Source organism: Hemiscyllium ocellatum, chromosome 6 (genome assembly GCF_020745735.1).
Source record: "Hemiscyllium ocellatum isolate sHemOce1 chromosome 6, sHemOce1.pat.X.cur, whole genome shotgun sequence".
Classification (NCBI taxonomy): domain Eukaryota; kingdom Metazoa; phylum Chordata; class Chondrichthyes; order Orectolobiformes; family Hemiscylliidae; genus Hemiscyllium; species Hemiscyllium ocellatum.
This window is the reverse complement of record NC_083406.1, coordinates 88,174,255-88,194,971: the sequence shown is the minus strand read 5'-3', so window position 1 is coordinate 88,194,971 and position 20,717 is coordinate 88,174,255. Positions and strand designations below refer to the sequence as shown.

At 43.1% G+C, this 20,717-nt stretch overlaps 1 protein-coding gene across 1 annotated transcript in view; it reads left to right on the top strand.

Annotated features, from left to right (window-relative positions):
* Nucleotides 1–20,717, top strand: part of flt1 (fms related receptor tyrosine kinase 1) — a 202,745-nt gene that overhangs the window by 105,200 nt on the left and 76,828 nt on the right. The window contains exon 12 of the mRNA XM_060826118.1: nucleotides 3,435–3,543. Within this exon, the coding sequence (XP_060682101.1) occupies nucleotides 3,435–3,543 (109 nt within the window). The remainder of the gene's footprint in view (nucleotides 1–3,434; nucleotides 3,544–20,717) is intronic.

Genomic DNA, 20,717 nt, shown 5'->3' with positions numbered 1-20,717 from the left:
AACTAATAGAATTATGGTCACTGGCCCCAAAGTATTCCCCCACTGACACCTCAGTCACCTGCCCTGCCTTATTTCCCAAGACTAGGTCAAGTTTTGCACCTTCTCCAGTTGGTACATTCACATACTGACTCAGAAAATTTTCTTGTACACTCTAAACAAATTCCTTTCCATCTAAACCCTTAACACTATGGCAGTACCAGTCTATGTTTGGAAAGTTAAAATCCCCTACCATAACCACCCTATTATTCTTCTAGATAACTGGAATTTCCTTACAAATTTGTTTCTCAGTTTTCTGCTAACTATTAGGGGGTCTATAATACAATCCCAATCAGGTTATCATCCCTTTCCTATTTCTCAGTTCCACCCAAATAATCTTCCTGGATATATTTCTGAGAATATCCTCCCTCAGTACAGCTGTAATGCTATCCCTTATTAAAGACACCACTCCCCCTCCTCTCTTGCCTCCCTTTCTACCCTTCCTATAATATTCGTATTCCTGAATATTAAGCTGCCAGTCCTGTCCATCCCTGAGCCATGTCTCTGTAATTGCTATGATATCCCGGTCCCATATTCCTAATCATGCCCTGAAATCATCTATTTTTCCTGTTAGGTCTCTTGCATTGAAATAAATGCAGTTTATTTATCAGTCCTACCTTGATCTCTGCTTTGTTCCTGCCTGCCCTGATGTTTGACTCACTTCTTTTCTCAACTGTACCAATCTCAGATTGATCTTTTTCCTCAGTATCTCCCTGGGTGCCACATGCCTTTCTTACTAGCTTAAATCCTCCTGAGCAGCTCTAGCAAATCTTCCTGCCAGTATATTAGTTCCCTTCCAATTAAGGTGCAATCCATCCTTCTTGTACAGGTCACTCCTACCCAGAAGGGATTCCAATGAACCAAAAAGGTGAATCCTTCTCCCATACACCAGCTCCTCAGCCATGCATTCATCTGTTCAATCCTCCTATTCCTACCCTCACAAGCTTGTAGCACCAGGAATAATCCAGAAATTACTACTCTTGAGGACCTCCTTTTTAAATTCCTGCCTAACTTTCTATATTCTCCCTTTAGAATCTAAGCATTTTCTCTTCCTATGTCTTTCTTACCAATGTGTACAATGACCTCCTGTTGGTCCATCTCCCCCTTGAAAACATTCTGCACCCTCTTTGAGATATCCTTGATCCTAGCACCAGGGAGGCAACTCACCATTTTGATTTTACCCTACTAACCGCAGAAATGTCTGTCTGTGCTTTTGACTAGAGACTCCCCTAACACAGTCGATTGCTTCAAACTCAATGTACCCCTCATTACATTAGAGCCTGTCTTGATACCAGAAACCTGGCTGTTCATCCTACGTTCCCCTGATAATTCATCACCCCCTACATTTTCCAAAACATCATACTTGTTTGAAATGGGGATAGCCACAGAAAACTCCAATACTACCTGCCTATCTCTCCTAACTTGGAGTTAGCCCATCTAACTGACTGTTTCTCCCTTCCTATAATTGCCATTCATCACACCCTCTAGCTCTTATAAATTCCTCATTGCCTCTAACGGTTGCTCCAATCGATCCAACAGGATTCGCAACCAATGACATTTATTGCAGATATAATCCTCAGTAGCCTGCAAACTCGCTCGAAACAGCAGCATTCGACAAGAAGAGCATATCACTCTTATAAAGGCCATTTTGCTCCTTCCACTGTCTTATTGCTCTACAAAGCACTGCTGCAGGTTAATCTAATACTTACGGCTTATATTTTTGAATTTTAAGCAAGAGACAGATCCCATAAAAACATATAATCAAGAAAGAAACAACTCTACTCACTATTGTACATTTACAGTAGGGCTACACTTAAAACTATTCACTTATCCATTTCTATGCTGTGACCTCTCCCAGACAGGTTCCTCCAAGATCAGTTGTAAATTTCACTGTTTATTAAGTTTTCCTAGACACACTCCAGTGTCCAGCGATACATGAATTCAAACAGCAAAGATTGTAACTGTGAAGATCCGCTGCTGTATCACTTAGCAGTGTAGGTTTCATCTCTGTCTCCATTAACAGACGATGTGCTCGCTGTCTTTGTCTGTCTTTCTCCCTTTAAAAGTGCTGCTGTTTTGACTTTTTTTTCTCCAATGTTCCAAAACAATTGCAACAGCATATAAAACAGTAATTGCTACTCCTGGAATTAGAGGAAATCACCTCCAACACATAAAATACCTCAAAAAGGAGCAGCTGTTACAGCTATAAATTTTTCCCATCGTCCATCTTGGATAATCAGAGGGTTAGACAGAGTGGACAGTGAGAGCCTTTTTCCTCGGATGGTGATGGCTAGCATGAGGGACATAGCTTTAAATTGAGGGGTGATAGATATAGGACAAATATCAGAGGTAATTTCTTTACTCAGAAGTAGTAGGGGCATGGAAAGCCCTGCCTGTAGACTTGAGTAAAAAGTGAGGTCTGCAGATGCTGGAGATCAGAGCTGAAAATGTGTTGCTGGTTAAAGCGCAGCAGGTCAGGCAGCATCCATTCCTGATGAAGGGCTTATGCCCGAAATGTCGAATTTCCTGTTCCTTGGATGCTGCCTGACCTGGTGCGCTTTAACCAGCAACACATTTTCAGCCCTGTCTGTAGACTTGCCAACTTTAAGGGCATTTAAATGGTCATTGGAAAAGACATAAAGATGAAAATGTAATTCTGTTAGTTAGATGGGTTTCAGATTGGTTTCACAGGTCATGTAACATTGAGAGCCAAAGGGCCTGTACTGCGCTGTAATGTTCTATGTAACAAAGTCAGTCACATGAACGTCATAGAATATGACTTCCCTGATTGGGACATGTTAATCTGGTCCAATCAGGGTGCCACGGCTGACAGATATAAGCAGGAGTGTCAGGGGTTCAGTATAATTATAGAACTGCATGAAGCATAATTTCAGAGGATAGCAGCCTGAAACCCTTTGGATGAGATTGTCTCACATCATCTGTGTTTCAAACTGCGGGGACGTATAGTCTTAAACTCTCTTCAACCTAACCAGAGTTGGTAACAAGGTTTGGAGTGGAGTCATTCCTGCCTGGATCCACATCTCAAGTAAGCAGCATTCTCTTCTGAGGAGAAAGACTCAAAATCAATATAAATAAAGCACTACCTGGCTGGAACTGAACTACAAAACCAGCCTGCACATCTGCCTGCACATTCAAAGGCAGGAATAATACAATAAAGACGTAAATGGTTCCACAGGAAGAGCTTTCCTGTTATTCTACCAATACCATTGTTTTGGAATAAAGTATTTTCAAAGAGTTGAAATGTAACAATTATATTATTATGCCAATGAATAACTGGGACCATTGAATAATTGTACCTGTCATACCATTACAAAAGGAAATTTTCCATTTGAATAGATGCATAGGATGTACATTATTGTGTTTTTCCTCTTTTTCAGACTGTTAGCATTCTGGTGGTGGCTGAAGCTAATATTTCTGGAATTTATCACTGCTTAGCTGAAAACAAAGTAGGAAAAGATGAAAGAAGTATTAACTTTTTTATTACAGGTAAGAGATGGAAGCCAGAATTAAATTGCATATTTGAAAAAGAATGGCAAGTTGTATTTGTATGTTAACTTCAAAGATAAAACATCGCATGACATTTAAAGGGTGGCTGGATGAGGGTGTGTGTGAAAGGAAAATCTAAAATAGCAAGAGGAAAAACACAAGGGGAGGTGAGCTAAAATAGTGAGCAAAGGCATGTTGTTTAAAAGCATGTTTAAGTGTGGAGAAAGAAATTAAGGAATTTAGGGAGGAAAACCAAGAAATAAATCATGACAGTAGATATAAACTGGGAGGTTTGAGGGCAAGGAAAGTGGATACACAAACAGGAAGGTCATTAAAGTCAGAAAATTAAGGCAGTTTAATGGGCTATAAAATTGAAGGGGTTGTTGAGATCATGGATGGATCTTGGGAAGGTAGATCTTATGGGTTTGGTGACATTTTACTTCACTCTTAATGGGAAAGTAGATTTGTGTATAATGCAGGTAAGAATATTTGAGTTGGAGTAAGTTTGAATTGATAGATGGTGGTTGTTGGCAAAGACTACAATGGATTTGATTTATTATTGTCACATGTACTGAGATATAGTGAAACCAGGCAAATTATACCTCACATCAGTACATTAGAGTAATGGAACAGAATGTAGAATATAAAATTTCAGCTACAGGGAAGGTGCAGAGAAAGGTCAACTCTAATATATGAGAGATCTGTTCATAAGTCTATTAACAGTGGGGAATAAGCTGTTCTTAAATCTCTTGGTATGTGTTTTCAAACTTTTGTATCTTCTGCCCAATGGAAGAGCGTGGAAGAGAGTATAACTGGGGTGGGAGTGGTCTTTAATTGCATTGGCTGCTTTCCCAGCAATGCAAAATGTAGGCGGCATCAGTGGAAGAAAGGTTGGTTTTCATGATGGACTGGGCTGCATTCACAACTCTCTGCGATCCCTAGCAGCCTTGGGCAGAGCAGTTGCCATACCAAGCCATGATGAATCAAGATAGGATGCTTTCTATGGTGCAACTATAAAAAATGGTAATAGTCATTGTTTGCATGCTGAATTTCCTTAGCCTTCTGAGGAAGTAGAAGCATTGGTGTGTTTTCTTGACTGTACCCTTGATGTAGTTAGGCCAGGACAGATCATTGATAACATTTATTCCTAGGAACTTGAAGCTTTCAACCATCTCCACATCGTCACCATTGATACATTCAGGGGTGTATCCTCCACTCAGCTTCCTGAAGTCAATGACTAGCTTCTTCCTTTTGTTGATATTGAGGGAGAGGTTGTTGTCTTTACACCATGCCACTAAGCTGTCTATCTTTTCTATGCTCTGTCTTGTCATTGTTTGAGATCCATTATGGTGGTGTCATCAGCAAATTTATAAATAGGGTTAGAACTGAATTTGGCCACACAGTTGTGAGTTTACAAGGAGTAGAGTAAGGGACTTGTGGGGCACTGCTGTTGAGGATTACTGTCGAGTAGGTGTTGTCACTTATCCTTACTGATTGCAGCCTGAAGGTCAAAGTCAAAGATCCAGTTGTAGAGGTGAGAGCAGAGTCCTCAATCTCAGAGTTTGGAAATGAGTTTTATTGGAATTATGGCATTGGAGATAAAGCTAAGGTCAATAAGTAGAAGTCTGACGTAGGTGTCTTTGTTATCCAGATGTTTCATGAATGTGTGTGGGACCAGGAAGATGTTGTCTGTCATGAATTTGTTGTGACTGTCGGTGAATTGTAGTGTATCAAGACAATTTGGGAGGCTGGAATGGACGTGTGCCATTAATACCCTCTTGAATCTCTTGGGAATGATTGTAAACTGTGATAGTTGGTCAGAACCGAATGGACTGAAATATTTGCCTAATGTACATTCTCTATTAATTTCCATTCCATTTAAGTCATTGATTCACCATGGGTTGGACAAAGGTTATGCAGTAATTCCCAATTTATATACTAGAATAATCTCTCATTTTTAAAATGAATCAGGTTTTTGTATTGGCTAAATGTGGTAATTGTATTTGATAAATCATGGACTTGCAATACAATATCAATCTGAAAATTAAACTGTAATTAAAATATTTTTAATTTAAAAATGAGTTAGTTCCTCTAAATACAAACAATTCAGAGGCTCAAAGTTCAATTTTTACTGAACAGAAGACAACGACTTTAATGGAATTTCTATACAGGCCAGTGTCCCCTGGTTTGGTTTTAAAAAAAGTGATAAAACCCCTATTAACTACATTAAGGAAAAACATTTGAGCTCAATCCACAGTGGAAAAAAAAATTATTAATTTAAATCTAATAAGATCTTGTTAATGTTTTTTTCAATTTGTTTTCCCTTACCCAATGAATTTCCTTCATGCATATGATCAGAATACCTGAGTAGTTGCAGCCACTAGTCTGATCATCACTACTCCTTGATCAACTGCCCAACAGGCATGAAAAAGTGATGTCGGAAGGAACTCCACCCCATCACTTTTTCCTTTCCTCTCATGGATGACCTAGTCAAATCTTGAAACTGCTCCCAGTAGGAAGCACAAGTGCAAATGTCAATTGTGAATATGAAATCAAGATTGCTACAGCTACCAAAATCTCTTTAAAAATAAGGAATGCTGTCCTCGAAACCTGACATGCAATGCTCGGGAGAACTTGGCACATGGATATTTTCTGTTGAAAAAAAGGGCAGAACTATCCTTCTGGGGATGGAACATGGACATCGGGTCTTTCAGGTCCTGACTGTACCCTCACCCTCCCTGCCCCCAGAGAGAATCAGCCACTGATTTTTATAGAATCAGACTATCATGGGTTGAAGAAATGCAGCTGCCATTACCAGCTAGATGTCTCAGAAGAAGCAGAGGCTTAGAACTTGGGGCAGGGCAGGGCAGGGAAACCCCCTCCCCACCCCCCGCACCCCCTCCGCCCCCACTATTTTGCAAATGGTGGCCTGGAGGTCTTCACTGAAGCAGGAAAATACCACGCTTATAAAGCAAGCTGTCCTGGCTAAAGGTCGCTGATACTGTGAGCAAAAGAGGTGTGATGAGCAGGAATGGGATCCAGTATTGGAAGAAATTCAATAATTTTACATGACCTGGCAAGGTGAGTGCAATGCCAAACCCACAGGACAAGTTTCCAGAAACTTTTTGTAACCCCAGTAGACACTCTAGCTGAGAAACCTGAGCACGTGTTGCTCCTCAACATGGGAGGAGTGTATACACAGGATGTGTACTGACTCCTCAGTGAAGTTCACGGCATAATGCTGTTTAAAATTTGCTAGCACTAAGACATTCAGCTTCAGACAAATAGAGTAGTTTCTATTGAGGCCAACAGTGTTGTTCATGCAGACTCCTTTATCCTACAGGAGAAAAATGAACATAATGGCCAAGAGAGGACAAATACTAGAAGAGAGGTTCCATACCTTTCTTTTTAGGAACAGAAGTACAGGAGGCCATTCAGCCAGTTAAACCTGCTCTGTCATTTAATATGATCAAGGCTGATCAAACACTACAATGCCTTTAACCAACTGCATCCCCATAGCCCTTTACACCACAGGTAACCAGAAATCTTTCAATCTTCACTTTAAAAATACTCAAGTTTCAGTTTTCACAGCGTAGAACATTCCAAAGATTTGCAACCCTCTGAGTGAAAGAATTTCTCTTTATCTTGGTCTTAAGTGGCATCCCTGTAATTTAGAAATTGGGCCCCTAGTTTTTACCTCTCTAACAAGGAGAAATGTCTTTCCTGCATTTACCATGTCATGATTTGGAGATGCCAGTGTTGGACTGGGGTGTACAAAGTTAAAAATCACACCAGGTTATAGTCCAACAGGTTTAATTGGAAGCACAGCTAGTGTGCTTCCAATTAAACCTGTTGGACTATAACCCGGTGTTGTGTGATTTTTAACTTTATCCCGTTAAGGATTTTGTAGGCTTCATTGAGATGACCTCTGATTCTTCAAACCTTGAGAGAATACAGGCCTGGTTTGCCCAAACTCTCTTCATTGGACAGTTCCGCCATCTTGGAAAACGATGTGGTGAACCTTTGTTTCCCTAAAAGTGCAACAATATCCTTCCTGAGATAAGGAGTCTAAAACTGTACATAGATGTGGCCCAACTCAGCTCCTATACAATTGAAACAACACTTCCTTACTCCTGTACTCAAATTTACTTGTGATAAAGGCTAACATTCCATTAACCTTCCTCATACCTTGCTGCACCCACCTTCATTGGTTCATTGACAAGGACATCTAGATCCCTTTGTACATCTGCACTTTCCAAACTCTTACCATTTAAGAAATATTCTGCCCATCTGTTCCTTCTATTAAAGTGGATGACTTCACATTTTATCACATTACATTCCATCTGCCATGTTCTTGCCTATCTAACAGCTAGTGGTTGGCAAGCTGGTGTGGAGTCAGACAGTCAGCAAACCAGGGCCAAGTGGGAAGGCCAGCAGTTGGTAGGCCTGAACTGAGCAGGATGGCCAGTGGTCACAGGGCTGGAGTGGGATGGCCAAGTTTGAACCCTTGTTCCTAGTGCAGAATGCTGGATTATTAGTCCGGTAACATTGCCATTGCACTACCATATCCCCTGTGCTCTACAGGGAGTAGGAAGTTATAAACTTCACCAAGGTCACAGTGGATGAGAAGATTGACCAAAATGAGATAGATATCCATTTTGGGATGGTGATGAGAATGCAGTGCATCACCTTTGTCTCGTCTTCCACATCCTGCTCCATCTCTTGCTCTGATGAGCTGCATCTTTCCAGGGCCTAGTCGTCCTCAACATCCACAGCTCTCTGAAGAGCCATGTAGAGAGCAGTAGACCAGTTTTACCATGTGTGAGGCCTCTTCAGGAATGTACTGCAAAGCAATACCTAGCCAGGCTAGGCTTTGGAACTCCTGATGGAACGAAGAGCTGAAGCAGCTCACGCTGATGGAAATTGAAGACATACTGGCAACTATTGGTGATGCCTGTACCTGAGGGAGTGCAGCAGTGGAGGTGAAACCCACTACACTTTCTGCCTGCAGGCTTATCCTTCAAGAATTGTAATTTGCAAATTGGAATCCATGACCAGCATCTTTTATCAGATCAAGTGGCTTCTCATGGATTCCCTTTGGTCCCAGGGCAAGAGGCAGGTGATAGGAAATGAGCATTCAGGCCAATATTGTTTTCTTCATCTCCTGCCCACCTCCATTCTTGCCCCGAAGTGTTAACTAGTAAGAGCAAGTGGCTCAAATTGAAAGAAAAGTCAATGCCTGCAAAGAGTTTGCTGACCAATAGATTCCAAATTGAATTTCATATGTGAACATTTGGACATTTTTTTAAAAAAACCCTTATTCAACACTAACTGCACTAGTAGTATTACTCAATTTATCATATCAGTTGGAGAGTCCAGATGATATACAAATTCACCTCAACTATGTCAAATGGCACTTAAGATAACGGGAAGGAAGGAGGTTAAAAAATTGCAGTTTCCTCAAAGGCCACAATGAATAGGAGGAAAGGTATGCTTTAAATACAAGGACAAATCATAGAAAGCTACTGGTTGAAATGGAGTGATAAACAACCAACATTGTTTGCCTAGACATCAGCAATAAATTGCTGATTGATATCTGAGAGAAACGCATGTGTTTGAACAGCATTTTATGCCATTCACTTGGGCAATTTTGTAAGCACGTAAAGTGTATTAAATTTTTGAAATGTTAAAATACTTTGAAATGTAATTACCCCATGAAACAGAGATTTTTTTATACAGTCATATCCCAAGAGCTAAATGATCAATTAATTGTGAATTTTGATGGCTAAAACAAGAGTGATCAGAATATGTGGAGAACTCTTTTTTTTTCTTTATTGTTCATCCAATGTTCTGGAGCCTCTTGTACAGGTGAATCCTTTTTGTGCGGTCTCAAGATGCCTTCAAAATGTAGCCATCAAGTCACTGATTTCAACATCTTTCTTTTGAAGAAAATCATCACTAACAATTTATTCAAATTCTTTCATGGAATGTGAGCATGACTGACAATATCAAAATGCATTGACCATCCCTAATTTTACATGGTGGTGTCATAGAGTCATAGAAAAGTACAGCATGGAAACAGACCCTTCAGTCCTACTCATCCATGCCAACCAGATAGTCTAAATTAATCAAGTCCCATTTGCCAGCAATTGGGCCATATCCCTCTCAATCCTTCCTAGTCATATATTCATTCAGATGCCTTTTAAATGTTGTTATTGTACCAGCCTCCACCAGTCCCTCTGGCAGGTCATGTTATACACACGTCACCCTCTGTGTGAAAAAGATCCTCCTTAGGTCCCTTTTAAGTCTTGCCCTTCTCACTTTAAATCTGTGCCCTCTAGTTTTGAACTCCCCTAGTCTAGGGAAAAATCCTTGACTATTCACCCTATCCATGCCCCTTATGATTTTATAAACGTCCATAAGGTTACCCATCAGCCTCCGACACTCCAGGGAAAACAGCCCCAGCCTATTCAGCCTCTCCCTGTAGCTCAAACCCTCCAGCTAGTGTTAGTACAACACTGTTACGAAGGATGTGTCATTTCGAAAGGAACTTACAGGTGGTAGTACACCCATGTGTCTGCTGTCCTTCTCGGTGGTAGAGCTCCTGGGTTTGAAAGGTACTATCAAAAGAGGCTTGACAAGTTGCAGGAGTGCATTTGTACATGGTACACACTGCTGCCACTATTTGTGTCAGTGATTAAGCAAGCGACTGTTTAAGGTAGTGCACATCATCAATTGCCCAAGGTGACCATTCTTGGTCCTGCAAAATTCCCAATCTACCCTAGGAGGCATTTCCAAAGTTTAACCAACAGTGAAGCCAGTTGTCTCTCAATGCTGCTATGCAGTGGTATCAAGAGTGGTGTTTGTCACTAACAGGATGTGACAATCAAGTCAAAAATCTGCTCTTCCTCTCACACAAATGAGTAAGATGGGATATGAATTTCAATGCCAACTATAATGGAATACTCCCCATGTGCCTGGATGAGTGCAGCTCCAAGAAGCTTGACACCATCCAGGACAAAATAACTCCTTTGATTGACCATATCACTCCCTGTACCATCAACGCTCAGACAAGCAATGTATATCATCTAGAAAATTAATTGCTGAAATTCACCTAGGCTCCTTAGACAGTATCTTCTAAACCCACGACCACTACTATTTAGAAGAAAAAGGAAGCAGATACATGGTAACAAAACTACCCACACATCTCTCCTCCAAGCCACTCATTATCCTGACTTGGAAATATATTGTATTGTATTTCACTGTTGCCTTGTGAAAATCCTGGAACTTCCTCCCTCACAGATTTGAGAGTCTATCTACAGCAAATAGACTGCAACAGTTGAAGCAGTGGAGCTGCTGGTGTTGGACTGAGGTGGACAAAGTCAGATGTCACATGACATCAAGTTGTAGTCCAACAGATTTATTTAAAATCACAAGCTTTCGTAGCACTGCTCCTTCATCAGGCGAAGTCTGACTTCTGACACAGTTCCAGAAGGCAGCTCACCACCAATTTCTTGACGGCAATTAGGAGTGAGCAATAAATGTGAGCCCAGCCAGTGAATATCACATTCCCCTGAATGAATTAAAAAAGGTCAAAGGTGATCAATCCTGAGTGGGGTCAAGCGGGATTATGTTTAGTCACAGACAGTTAAAAGGCCTCTCCATTTCCAGGCTAGGGTGCTGGCCATGGTCATTCAGAGCTGAAAATGTGTTGCTGGTTAAAGCACAGCAGGTTAGGCAGCATCCAAGGAACAGGAAATTCGACGTTTCGGGCCCGAGCCCTTCATCAGCAACACATTTTCAGCTCTGATCTCCAGCATCTGCAGACCTCACGTTTTACTCTATGGTCATTCAGAGGCTTGATCATAGCAAAGTCTGGGATTGGGCCATGGTTGGTCCTGTAGGTTAAGTGCAACCTGTTGGGGATTACAAGTACATCACTTGGCGATATGGAAATATCAGTCCAGGATGAGCTCTCAGAGCTCCATATTGAGGCATGACCTTTGTGTGAATCATCCATGTCACACTGTATTGGGATATTATATAGCTTCATTGTGAAGGAGAGCCGTTAGTGAAATGATGTTCTCTTTCTGACATTCTCCACGGATTATCAGCTCATTCATTTGACATGGACATCACTGTGACTGGAGTCCTTGTGGTGTTGCTTCAAATGCAAAAATAACATCTGGAGAAAGAGCAATTTCAATGTCATTAGTCCAATTTCAATGTCTTCAGCAGCTGCCACACAATTTTGAGAAAGAAGATCCCTTGAGGTGGTAGAAGAGAATGATGTGACCATGCATTTACAGAACTAGCTATCAGTTTCCACAGCTCTTGGGAAGACAAAGCAAGCAGCCAGGCTTTAGTACAGTCCCTGCATATTGCAGTTAGTCTGAGTTTTGCCACACTAGGATGCATTGCCTTGGCCACCACCATTAACGTCACAGTTCATGTATGAGGCTGTCTGCAGTCTGGAAGTTTTTACTTGTGAGAGATGCACAATGCTTGATGATTATGGTACCATTTACCCCTTGGGATGTTTGAGGAAACTGCTTAACTCTTATGTGGTCATATCTTAAACAGTGGTAGAAAGTGAGGACTGCAGATGCTGGAGACCAGAGTTACTTAAACAGTGACAAAGACATTTGAACAGACATTATGTGAATGCAAGTGCATTTATATTTATAGAAGTGTAAGATACTTGACCTAGTGATGGGCTGGATTTTCTAAGGAGTAGCAATCTCTCACATACTGCCATAGACTCTTTTATTACACGATGAAAGAGCTCCTCATGTTTGATAGGAAATTCTGATCAGAGATCTTGCAGAAACGTGGAGCTTTACTTCCATTCCGATGGAGATCCCTTGTAGTATAGAATAGTTGGGGGAAACCAAACCATGCACTCTGTTTTAGAGCAATCAGCTATACCATTTTGAAATTAGGCCACTTTATCAGCTCCTGTGCAACGTTAGTTACATAAAGTAGGTGTAAAGTTAGTCAGGAGGGTAAAGTGCCAGATGTATAAGGGGGTAGGCTGCTAGTTAAGTAAGGTGCCATATTGGTAAGGTGCCAGGTAAGAAAGGAGGAACGGTGCAAGTTAGCAAGTGGGACTAGGTCGGTGATGGAGTGTTCAGGATGGGTCAGGGTGTGTGGGAAATATCAGTTCTGATGGGGATGCAGGGAGCTATGCGGTGTGGGTTCCAGTCTGCTCTGGAGGAGGGGAAGGAGTGTTGAGTTCGAGCAGGACCTGGGCAGGCCTGGTTCGGAGTGGGAGGAGAGGAGTCAGATCCAGAACGGAGAATGAGGGATTTCTGCAGGCTTCAACGTCACAGACAAACAGGTGGGGGGGGGGCGGGGGGCAGTGGGGGGGGGCGGTGGTGGGGGGGGTGTTGGTGGTGGAGGGGGTTGTGGAGGGGGGGGTGGATGGGACCAAGCACCTCTGGACTGTCCAAAGCAGAATCTTTACAAATGGTGTTTATGGTTTCTCCCTGTGAGTATTTGCTGGCACTGCCTTGTCCTCCTGAGAGTTAGGGGCACTTGGAGGGAAGTCAAAGTCCCTCATCTCCCACTCACTTTGCTATTGATGCTGGGAAACCAGTCTGTACAGCATGGAATGCAGGTCTGTCCATGTAACTGGCAGGCACTGAGTGCCCTGGGCTTGGCTCTCTCTGACAGTTGCCACGCTGTGCATAGAGGCAGTCTGTTACACATGAATGCAGGGCCAGCACAGTACTGATAACATTAGACTCTATCATCCTTCCATCCAGTTTACCGACTGCTTCTGATGAACTAGCCTGCTATTATAGACAATAGACAATAGGTGCAGGAGTAGGCCATTCTGCCTTTCGAGCCTGCACCACCATTCATTATGATCATAGCTGATCATCCTTAATCAATATCCTGTTCCTGCCTTATCTCCATAACCCTTGATTCCACTATCCCTGAGAGCTCTATCCATCTCTTTCTTAAACGAATCCAGAGACTGGGCCTCCACTGCCTTCTGGGGCAGAGCATTCCACACACCCACCACCCTCTGGGTGAAGAAGTTTCTCCTCATCTCTGTCCTAAATGGCCTACCTCTTATTTTTAAGCTGTGTCCTCTGGTTCGGGACTCACCCATCAGCGGAAACATGTTTCCTGCCTCCAGAGTGTCCAATCCTTTAATAATCTTATACATCTCAATCAGATCCCCTCTCAGTTTTCTAAACTCAAGGATATAAAGGCCAATCACTCCTATCTTTCAACATAAGATAGTCCCACCATTCCAGGAATTGACCTCATGAACCTACGCTACACTCCCTCAAAAGCCAGAATGTGTTTCCTTTAATGTGGAGACCAGAACTACACACAGTATTCCAGGTGCGGTCTCACCAGGGCCCTGTACAGCTGCAGAAGAACCTCTTTGCTTTTATACTCAATCCCTCTTGTTATGAAGGCCAGCATGCTATTAGCTTTCTTCACTACCTGCTGTACCTGCATGCTTGCCTTCATTGACTTGTGTACAAGAACACCCAGATCTCTTTATACTGCTCCTTTTCCTAACTCGACTCCATTTAGGTAGTAATCTGCCTTCCTGTTCTTGCCACCAAAGTGGATAACCATACATTTATCCACATTAAACTGCATCTGCCATGCATCTGCCCACTCACCTAACCTGTCCAGGTCACCCTGTAATCTCCTAACATCCTCCTCACATTTCACCCTGCCACCCAGCTTTGTATCATCAGCAAATTTGTTAATGTCACTATTAATACCATCTTCTATATCATTAATACATATTGTAAAAAGCTGCGGTTCCAGCACCGAACCATGCGGTACCCCACTGGTCACCGCCTGCCATTCCGAAAGGGAGCCGTTTATCACTACTCTTTGTTTCCTGCCAGTCAACAAATTTTCAATCCAAGTCAGTATTTTGCCCCCAATACCATGCACCCTAATTTTGCTCACTAACCTCCTATGTGGGACTTTATTAAAGGCTTTCTGAAAGTCCAGGTACACTACATCCACTGGATCTCCCTTGTCCATCTTCAGAGTTACATCCTCAAAAAATTCCAGACGATTAGTCAAGCATGATTTCCCCTTCATAAATCCATGCTGACTCTGACCTATCCTGTTACTGCCATCCAGATGTGTCGTAATTTCATCCTTTATAATTGACTCCAGCATCTTTCCCACCACTGAGACTAACTGGTCTATAATTTTCTGCTTTCTCTCTCCCTCCTTCCTTAAAAAATGGTACAACATTAGTCACCCTCCAATCCTCAGGAACTGATCCTGAATCTATCGAACTCTGGAAAATAATCATCAATGCATCCACGATTTCTAGAGCCACCTCATTCAGTACCCTGGGAGGTAGACCATCAGGCCCCGGAGACATATCAACCTTCAGACCTAAGAGTCTTTCCAACACCAATTCCTGGCAAATACAAATTCCCTTCAGTTCAGGTCCTTCAGCCACTGTTACCTCAGGGAGATTGCTTGTGTCTTCCCCAGTGAACACAGATCTGAAGTACCAATTCAACTCTTCTGCCATTTCTTTGTGCCCTGTAATGTATTCCCCTGTTTCTGTCTTAGAACATAGAACATAGAACATAGAAGGATACAGCGCAGTACAGGCCCTTCGGCCCTCGATGTTGCGCCGACCGAATCCTACCTAACCTATACTAGCCCAATAACTTCCAAATGCCTATCCAATGCCCGCTTAAATGACCATAAAGAAGGAGAGTTCACCACTGATACGGGCAGGGCATTCCATGAACTCACAACCCGCTGTGTGAAGAATCTACCCCTAACATCTGTCCTATACCTACCACCCCTTAATTTAAAGCTATGTCCCCTAGTAACACCTGACTCCATTAGCGGTAAAAGGTTCCTAGTATCTACCCTATCTAAACCCCTAATCATCTTATACACTTCTATCAGATCTCCCCTAAACCTTCTCTTCTCCAATGAGAACAGCCCCAAGTGCCTCAGCCTTTCCTCATAAGATTTTCCTACCATTCCAGGCAACATCCTGGTAAACCTCCTCTGCACTCGTTCTAAAGCTTCCACATCCTTCCTATAGTATGGCGACCAAAACTGCACACAATACTCCAGATGAGGCCTCACCAGAGTCTTATACAACTGCAACATGACCTCAGGACTCCGGAACTCAATTCCTCTGCCAATAAAGCCCAGTACACCATATGCCTTCCTCACAGCACTATTTACCTGGGTGGCAACTTTCAGAGATCTGTGTACATGGACACCAAGATCCCTCTGCTCATCCACACTACCAAGTAGCCTACCATTAGCCCAGTAATCCATCATCTTGTTATTCCTACCAAAGTGAACGACTTCGCACTTAGCTACATTGAATTCCATTTGCCACATTTCCGCCCAGCTCTGCAACTTATCTATATCCCGCTGTAACCTACCACTTCCTTCCTCACTATCCACAACTCCACCGACTTTTGTGTCATCCGCAAACTTGCTTACCCAGCTTTCAAGTCCTTCCTCTAGATCATTTATAAAGATAACAAAAAGCAATGGTCCCAAAACAGATCCTTGTGGTACACCGCTAGTAACTGCGCTCCAAGATGAACATAATCCATCAACTACTACCCTCTGTCTCCTTCCAGCCAGCCAATTCCTAATCCAAACCTCTAATGTATCCTCAATGCCATACCTCCGTAGTTTTAGCATTAGCCTACCATGGGGAACCTTATCGAACGCCTTACTAAAATCCATATACACAACATCTACTGCTTTACCCTCATCCACTTCCTTAGTCACCTTCTCAAAGAACTCAATAAGGTTTGTGAGGCACGACCTGCCCTTCACAAAACCATGCTGGCTATCCCTGATCACGTTATTCCTACCCAGATGTTCATAAATCTTATCCCTTACTATTCTCTCTAAGACTTTGCCCACCACTGAAGTCAGACTCACTGGCCTATAGTTACTAGGGCTATCCCTACTCCCTTTCTTGAACAATGGGACCACATTTGCTATCCTCCAGTCCTCTGGTACTATTCCCGTTGACAATGACGACATAAAAATCCAGGCCAATGGCTCTGCTATCTCCTCCCTAGCTTCCCATAGGATCCTGGGGTAAATGCCATCAGGCCCAGGAGACTTATCTATATTCATCCTTTCCAATATTCCCAAAACCTCTTCCCTGCATATTTCCAGGGCATCCATTCTAATTATTTGTGATTCCATATTCACATCAGCAACAGTGTCCTGTTCCTGAGTGAATACTGATGAAAAGTACTGATTTAATGTCTCTCCAATCTCCTCCGCCTCCACACACAACTTCCCACTACTATCCTTGACTGGACCGATACCTACCCTAGTCATCCTTTTATTCTTGACATACCTATAGAAAGCCTTTGGGTTTTCCCTAATCCTACCAGCTAAAGACTTTTCATGTCCCCTTCTCGCTTCTCTTAGCTCCCTCTTTAGCTCCTTCCTGGCTACCTTATAACTCTCAATCGCCCCTACTGAACCTTCACGCCTCATCTTTACATATGCCGCCTTCTTCCCTTTCACAAGGGACTCCAATTCCTTACTAAACCACGGCTGCCTCACAAGGCCCTTTACACCATGCCTGACTGGTACATACCTATCGAGGACACGCAGGGCCAATTTTAGTCTTAACCATTTTTTTCCCTTAAATCTTAAAAGATTTTACTATCCTCCTTTATATTTTTGGCCAGTTTAACTTCTTACCTCATTTTTTCTCTGCGCATTTCCTTCTTAGTAATCCTCTGTTGTTCTTTAAAAGTTTCCCAATCCTCCGTTTTCCCACTTATCTTTGCTATGTTATACTTTTTCTCTTTTGACTTTATAAGTTTCTTAACTTCCCTTGTCAGCCACAGCCACCCCTGCCTCCTCATAGGATCTTTCTTCCTTTTTGGAATGAACTGATCCTGCATTTTCTGCATTATACCCAGAAATATCTGCCATTGTTCCTCCACTGTCATCCTTGCTAAGGTATTGCACCATTGAACTTTAGCCAGCTCCTCCCTCATAGCTCCATAGTTCCCTGTATTCAACTGAAATATTGTCACTACCGATTGTACCCTCTCCCTTTCAAATTGCAGATTGAAGCTTATTGTATTATGGTCACTACCTCCTAATGTCTCCTTCACTTCGAGGTCCCTGATCAATTCTTGTTCGTTGCACAATACCAGATCCAGAATTGCCTTCTCCCTGGTAGGCTCCAGCACCAGCTGTTCTAAGAATCCATCTCGGAGGCACTCCACAAAGTCTCTTTCTTGAGGTCCAACACCATCCTGATTCTCCCAGTCTACCTGCATGTTAAAATCCCCCAGAACAATTGTAGTAACATCTTTACGACAGGCCAATTTCAGCTCCTTATTCAACTTTTCCTGCATTTATCTGTGTGTTTTCACAATAAGACCATCAGATGTAGGATCTGTTCCAGCATTCAATGAGATCATGGCTGATCTAATAATCCTCAACTCCACTTTACTGCTTGTTCCCTATAACATTTGATTCCCTTAATAATTAAAAATCTGCCCATTGCAGCCTTGAATATCCTGAATGACTCAGCCTCAACAGTTGACTGTACAAGAGGGATAAAAATGTATTCAGATAAAGAATGAGTTAACATTGGTGTTAATGGGACAGAAGCGCATCCAAGCACAATGAAGCTTATAGGACCCATGGAGGTCTCTCTGGATGAGCAATTATATTTTTGTCCCAGTCAAATCCATGGTATTTACCTCAAGGCATCAGGAGCATCGTGTCCATTCTCTACTACTGGTATTTTACTTCTCAGGTGGCTGTGTGTCAATTTTCTCTATGTCGAGATAAAAAGAGTAATTGAGTACAATGATGGCAGATGGAAGAACAGTTAGAGTGATGCACAGGCAACAGATGTCAGAGTATGAGCAGGAGGCAGGAAGATGTAATAATTATGGTCAGCCACTTTCTGGAATCTTTGTGGTAAGGGAATTTCAAAGTACTATTCAGGAGGGAATTCCAGGATTTCAATGCATTGTCAGGGAATGAATATATATCCAAGTCAGCATGATGTGCAACATGAAGAGGAAGATGGTAGTGCTAGTATTTCAGTGCGTCTGCTGTTCTTGTTCAAATGGGCAATAAAAGTCATGGATTTGGCTTTCTTAAAAAAAAGAATTGCTACAGGGCATCATATATTGTCGTTGGTTCAGACTGCGGCCATAGTGCAATTTGTTTGAGGGGATAAACATTTCTGCTGCTGAATGATATGCCAATTAAGTACCAATATGCCAATTACCGGGTAAGTGCTGCATTCAATTGTGACTACCGGGTAAGTGCTGCATTTTCCTTGTTTGTTTCTTTAGATTTAGTTGGTTTTGTTGTTGTTTTTTTTTAAGGAAAGCTTACTTTTAGAGGGATGGCAGTGCAGAGAGGGCAATGTTCCTCTTGCAACATGTATGAGGTGAGGGAAGCCATTAGCGTCCCTGCTGAGTACACTTGCAAGAAGTGCACCCATCTCCAGCTCCTCCAAACCCGTGTTAGGGAACTGGAGCTGGAGTTGGATGAACTGCGGATCATTCGGGAGGCAGAGGAGGTCATAGATCGGAGCTTTAGGGAAGTAGTTACTCCGAAAGTTCAAGATAGATGGGTGACAGTGAGGGGGAGTGGGAGGAAGCAGCCAGTGCAGGGACCCACTGCGGTCATTCCCCTCAAGAACAAGTATACCGTTTTGGATACTTGTGGGGGGGATGACTTACCAGGGGCAAGCAACGAGGTTCAGGCCTCTGGCACGGAGCCTGGCCCCGTTGCTCAGAAGGGTAGGGTGGAGAAAGGTAGAGCAATAGTTCTTGGGGACTCGATAGTGAGGGGTACAGACAGACGGTTTTGTGGGGGCGACAGGGACTCACGTTTGGTATGTTGCCTCCCAGGTGCAAGGGTACGTGATGTCGCTGATCGTGTTTTCCGGGTCCTTAAGGGGGAGGGGGAGCAGCCCCAGATCGTGGTCCACGTTGGCACCAACGATATAGGTAGGAAGAAGGGTGAGGATGTCAGACAGGCTTTCAGGGAGCTAGGTTGGAAGCTCAGAGTTAGAACAAACAGAGTTGTAGTCTCTGGTTTGTTACCCGTGCCACGTGATAGAGAGTCGAGGAATAGGGAGAGAGAGCAGTTAAATGCGTGGCTACAGGGATGGTGCAGGAGGGAGGGATTCCGGTTTCTGGACAACTGGGGTCCTTTCTGGGGAAGGTGGGACCTCTATAAAAAGGATGGGCTACACCTGAACCTGAGGGGCACCAGTATCCTTGCGGGGAGGTTTGCTAGTGCTCTTTGGGAGGGTTTAAACTAACTCTGCGGGGGCATGGGAACCAGGACTGTAGCTTTAGGGTACAGGACCTTGAGTGTAGGGAGGTTAGGAATAATGCAGCGATCTCTAAGGAGGGTGCCTGTAACCAGAAGGGTGGATTGAAGTGTGTATACTTCAATGCCAGAAGTATAAGGAATAAGGTAGGTGAACTTGCAGCGTGGGTTGGTACCTGGGACTTCGATGTTGTGGCCATTACAGAGACGTGGGTAGAACAGGGACAAGAATGGCTGTTGCACGTTCGAGGGTTCAAATGTTTTAGTAGGATCAGACATGGGGGTAAAAAAGGGGGAGGCGTGGCATTACTTGTCAAAGATAGTATCACAGCAGTGGAATGGACGATGGAAGAGGACTTGCCATCTGAGGTAGTTTGGGCTGAGGTTAGAAATAGGAAAGGTGAGGTCACCCTGTTAGGTGTTTTCTACAGGCCTCCTAATAGTCCTAGAGAAGTAGAGGATAATATTGCGAGGATGATTCAGGAAAAGAGTGAAGGTAGCAGGGTGGTTGTTATGGGGGACTTTAACTTCCCAGATATTGACTGGGAGAGCTATAGCTCGAGTTCATTAGATGGGTCGGTGTTTGTACAATGTGTGCAGGAGGGTTTCCTGACACAATATGTCGACAGGCCAACAAGAGGGGAGGCTATATTGGATTTGGTTCTAGGTAATGAACCAGGCCAGGTGTTAGACTTGGAGGTAGGTGAGCACTTCGGGGACAGTGACCACAACTCGGTGACTTTTACTTTAGTGATGGAGAGGGATAATCGTGCGCCGCAGGGCAAGAGCTATAGCTGGGGGCAGGGAAATTATGATGCAGTGAGGCATGACTTAGGATGTGTGGA